The sequence below is a fragment of the Dendroctonus ponderosae genome, unplaced genomic scaffold, assembly GCF_020466585.1.
Source record: "Dendroctonus ponderosae isolate FM_Combo_2020 unplaced genomic scaffold, Dpon_F_20191213v2 Dpon_F_20191213_1, whole genome shotgun sequence".
Classification (NCBI taxonomy): domain Eukaryota; kingdom Metazoa; phylum Arthropoda; class Insecta; order Coleoptera; family Curculionidae; genus Dendroctonus; species Dendroctonus ponderosae.
Window position 1 is genome coordinate 14,876,272 of NW_026017110.1, and position 4,888 is coordinate 14,881,159.

Here is a 4,888-nt window from a genome sequence, read left to right on the forward strand (position 1 = left end):
ACTTCAAATGGATTAATTGCACAATCTGAAAATGTGTTTAAAAATAGATTTTTAATGCCAGTTTTTTTAATATAAAGCTATCAAATTATTTAATATGAGAGACAGAGTGTACTTTTCACGACAAAACTATTGTTCATCTTGCACCCTAAAATATTCTGAATGCTCTTGTTGCATGCAATGTAATTTTCACAATTCACAAAGCTATAAATTTATCTTGTAATTTTTCGCTTTTTGCTTTTCGCAGATCGTCAGTATTTTTAAGTGAAACTGTACAAAATCGCACATTTTTGAGTAGAAAGTAAAGCACGAAAAATCAGTAAAAACTAAAAAAACACCTTTTTTAACAAATTCTACAGTCTTCAGAGGAATGGAGGTGACAAGTTTCCCAGCAACGAAGTTACTGCGCCGATGCGTTGTGTTGGCGCACCAAGCCATTTGTGCAACACTGCGCCAACTCCTAAAAATTCACTGAGTTACCGAGGCCTATATTGAATGTTTAATAAACAAGGGCCTTAAATCTCAAGATCACACGTTTTAATAAACACGGGTTTTTACGGACTTCGATACGAAAATACATAGGTAGATGTTAAAGTTTAATTTAAAAATGTGACAATTTATTAATATATACAAAGCTGCTGGAGAACACTTTTTGACTCAGACGAGCGCATACCTTGACTTAATATTTTTCTGAAAATAACAGTATGACTACTGATTTTGGAGACATTTTTTTTTTTACTTCAGGGTTTTCCAGTTTTAGTTTTAGTTACTCTTTCTTCAAAACGCTCAATTTTCTCACGTTTAACTTAAAAATATTGACAATCTTTTTCAAATCAGTTTCCAGCTTCGAATTTGGGACGTATCAAAAATTTTTCTATCAAAAAACGAACATAATAAGCGAAAGTTGATAATAAATTATTTGGAAAACTCGTCACCTCCATTCCTCTGAAAAAATATGGTTTTTTTAGTTTTTACTGATCTTTATTGCTTTACTTTCTACAAAAAACCGTTTTATTTTGTACAGTTTTACTTAAAAATACGGACGATCTAGAGGTCTTTTACGCGAAAAATTACAAAATAAATTTATAGCTTTGTAAAAAGTGAATTTTATGAAAACTTTTCAGCGTCGAATTCGGGACAAAACGAAAATAGTTTTTTCACTTTGTTTCCCGAAAGTCGTTAAGGTTTTCTCAAAAACCATTAACTCTAACTGACAACTCTGAAAGTTGTCAATCAAAAGTGCAAAAAACAATATTTACTGATTATTTTCTTCTCCTTTTTTGAGCATAATGTGGTATTTTCAGCCAAAAATGATAAAATTAATTTTGTTAGAAAATTCGCCTCATTCATCGCTTTGCAGGGAACTTTATAAAACCCTTTTCAGCTTCAAATTTAGCGCAAAAACCAAATAATTTTATTTGGTTTGTTACGGAAGGTAATTAAAATTACTTTGAAAAAAACGACTAGAGTAACAGTTTGCAAAAAATTATTTGGAAACTTCGCCGCCCTGATCGCACTAAAGATTGTTAAAGTAGTTTTAAAATTTCAGGTCATTCCAGTTTTAGTAAAATTATCATTAAGCAATTATTTCTACGCAAAAATGCATTATTTTTTATTTTACTTAAAACTACTAACAATCTTCAGGTATTTTCTGTGAAAAATTATAAGATACATTTTATTGGAACACTCTCCTCCTTAACCGCTTTGAAAATTGTTGGAAAACCTTTTGTAGCGTCGAATTTTGGACAAAAATTTCCAAAAATATTTCCCCGAGCAAAAAGAGCGAGTCTATAATCATTTATTTGGAAAACTCTTGCAAACTGGGGTTTCTTCACATTTAGGTCAATCTTTCCAAACAAAATTCTCTAAACAGAAAAACCGCGTTTTTTCCCAACGATTTACTGTAAAATACTGGTAAACTAAGTCTTTTGCGCAAAAAAAATTATAGATCGATTTTAAAAGAAAACTCGTCGACTTTCTTTGGACTAAGTTCTGTTACTGAGAAAATCTAGATGTCCTTTTTATAGTTGTTTGGACAAAGTAGTAAAACGTTACTCGTAAAAAAATTTGATGACCTTTTTTTTAGATGTTAAAATTCCGGTCTGGGGTCTCGTAAAGCTTTAATCCGCATTAATAGATGACTTATAACTCATTAGTCGATGAGTTATAACTCGTTAACTCACAGAGCGACAACAACTCAATAGCGCAACTTAACACAGTGTTACCCAGGCCTAATTCAATGTTGAAGTTTACCTGAATATTTTTGAATCATCCGGTATAAAATATGTGATTCCATTTGATAAAATAAAGCTGGTGGGAGTGATTTATTGCTGAGCCTTTCTATGTCAAAATACCCTCAGAACAGCTGCAGTTTAAATTATAAAACAAATAAAAAACACAAAGGCTTATTTTCGGCTTTTCTGAATTCCTGGCAGACAATATTAGCATTATTATTGATGAAACACATTCAAAAATGTAGGTTTTAGGTCAAAGGCGGTTTACTTAAGCGAGACAGCATTAATTCAAGCAGATTCAAGAATGCTTTGTTGAACAATAGCAAGCTATTCTAATTTCCTTGTCAATGTACAGGATGTACCGATGATAGAGTAAAATATTGAATGTTATTTGCTTCAAAATTCTCATCGTCATATTGTACAGGTACTAAACGCGCATATTTTCAAAATATTCGCAATTATACAGAGTGCATGCATCAGAAAAGTGGCAGTGCAGAAAACAACTATATTTTAGTTGTTTTCTACTCTCTGCTCTAGAAGCACCTTGTACTTTATTTTATTTTTGAATTGTTATGTAATGTTCAATTTTTTTATTATGCAAAAAGTAAATACCTAAAAAGTTGATAGCTTTTAGTTATTGGGCTTGAGGGATGAAAATTCGTATTTTCGTGATGTTAATAAATCGAAAATTTATTTCATCCTCTTTAGAAACAAAAAGTTGGAATTCAGCAGGGGAAAGGACAAATACCATAATAATATTTGTGTTTTACGCTATAGGGCGCTCATAACATTAATTCAATTTAGAGTGTTTTTGAATTAAAACATCGTTACCGGAAAATATTTCGTATACTCATCTTTTATAATTTATATAATTTAGGAGATAATTAGATTTTTATTAATTGTTGCGATATATTTGGTATTTACTAAAAATGAAAGGTTATCTCATCCTACATAAAACACAGCGGAATATACGAGGTCATTAAAAAAATATATTTTTTAGTTTGACGAAACGTTAATTTGAGTGGGTATTATGACCGCCCTCTAATTTCAAACGCAAATAATTTGCAAACTAAATTTTAATTTAGTAGGTATGAGTTTTTCTCTTGCCAAATATTGAAATTTCGTGACTAAAGGCGAGGGAGAAACATAATGAAAATACAATTTTCATCGTTAAAGCCGAATAGGAAATAAACTAACCAATTTTTGTTCACATTTTATGCTTTATCCAACCAAATCAAACAAAATTTAGATAAGAATTCAAAAATAAAATAAATTATAGGGATTCGAATATAAAAGACTTGCACTTTTCTCACGCACAGTGTAATTGTGAATATTTTTAAAATATGCACCGTTTATAATATGAGTTTTCAAACAAGTAATACATATTAAGCGAAAACTTACCTTACTCCATAGTTGGGACATCTTGTACGTAACGTTGAAACTACTATTTGGTATAATAAATTTCAGTTATAAACAAAACAGCATCACTAGATTTTTCACGCATTAATTTATACATTGAAATGACTAATCTAAGGTAACGCACTTACCTTGACTATTAGAATTCTGCGCTAATAATACTCCAACTAAAATGCCACAGATTGTTGCAAAAAGTATTAAAGATGCAACAGATATTAAAATAATTGTTACTTTCTTCGACACCATTTTCTCCACCTTTGTCTGCATTCTTTCGGAAATAACTTAAATACCGCCTATAATAAGATAATACGTTTATCCATATTGGTATATGAAAGACAATTAAATCCGTTTTTCAGATCCGTATTGCGTTAAACTGATCAACGTTGAACAAAAAATAAATGTAATTTCTGGTTTTGTCTTATCCTAATCAAATGATGCGCTGTTCTGGTAATATTTTTAAACATTATAGAGAACTGGGAATATAAATACGAATATCAGCGTAAACATCAAGACTTAATCTTGCTATAAAATAACACAGTTTGGCAATTTTTAACCGGATCTGTGCCCGGTTAATATCATTATTACTGCATAATAGATTTTTTACGATTTAGTTAAGACGCGATAATCCTATAGGAGATATATTGGAACTTTATTGTATTTTTAAGACTCATTGTACTCTTAAGACCTGATATGTAAAGCAGAAGCAGTTATCGTAAATATTTTATATAATTTAGATCATAATTTGAGTTAGTAATGACGGTTAATTAATTTTTGAAACGTATTTAGACCATTTTATTACAGATAATTTATATGGTGGTTTAGACTTAATATGAAGCGTGCTCATCTCGCTTATCTAGAGTTTTAATTTTTCAATATTGCTAATTAATTAAATATTTTTAATATTATTAGAAAAATTGTTTTTCGGTCTTGTCAGGCAGCCTCGCCGCGCTCGAGTCCGACGATATTTCCGGGCCTTTCGGGCCCATTTTGGCGTCGGCGTGAGCGACCGGCGCTAAACCGGGAACTTTCCGGAACCGTTCCTCTTTCAAAGAGGTGCCAAATTTGAATATTTAAAACGGAATCTAACAATATGGTGCCACTTGTAGTATCGGCAGATAGTTACCGGTTTAATGGATTTCGTATGTCGGCTGATTAGTTATGTTTTAGTAGGTAATTAAGGTTAATAGTCGATAGAGATTCTAAAATGAATGCAAATAGTTCTTAAATTCAATCGCTAAACG

General features: G+C 31.0%; 2 protein-coding genes across 2 annotated transcripts in view; one reads left to right on the forward strand and one right to left on the reverse strand.

Annotated features, from left to right (window-relative positions):
- The window catches only part of LOC109535939, a 13,851-nt gene extending 9,937 nt beyond the window's left edge, over positions 1 to 3,914 (reverse strand). The window contains exons 1-2 of the mRNA XM_048661036.1: positions 3,779 to 3,914; positions 1 to 25 (exon numbers count right to left, since the gene is read on the reverse strand). Coding sequence (XP_048516993.1) covers positions 1 to 25; positions 3,779 to 3,914 — 161 coding nt within the window. The remainder of the gene's footprint in view (positions 26 to 3,778) is intronic.
- Positions 3,915 to 4,737: 823 nt separating this feature from the next.
- LOC125502550 overlaps positions 4,738 to 4,888 on the forward strand; it is a 1,055-nt gene continuing 904 nt past the window's right edge. The window contains exon 1 of the mRNA XM_048661049.1: positions 4,738 to 4,772. Within this exon, the coding sequence (XP_048517006.1) occupies positions 4,738 to 4,772 (35 nt within the window). The remainder of the gene's footprint in view (positions 4,773 to 4,888) is intronic.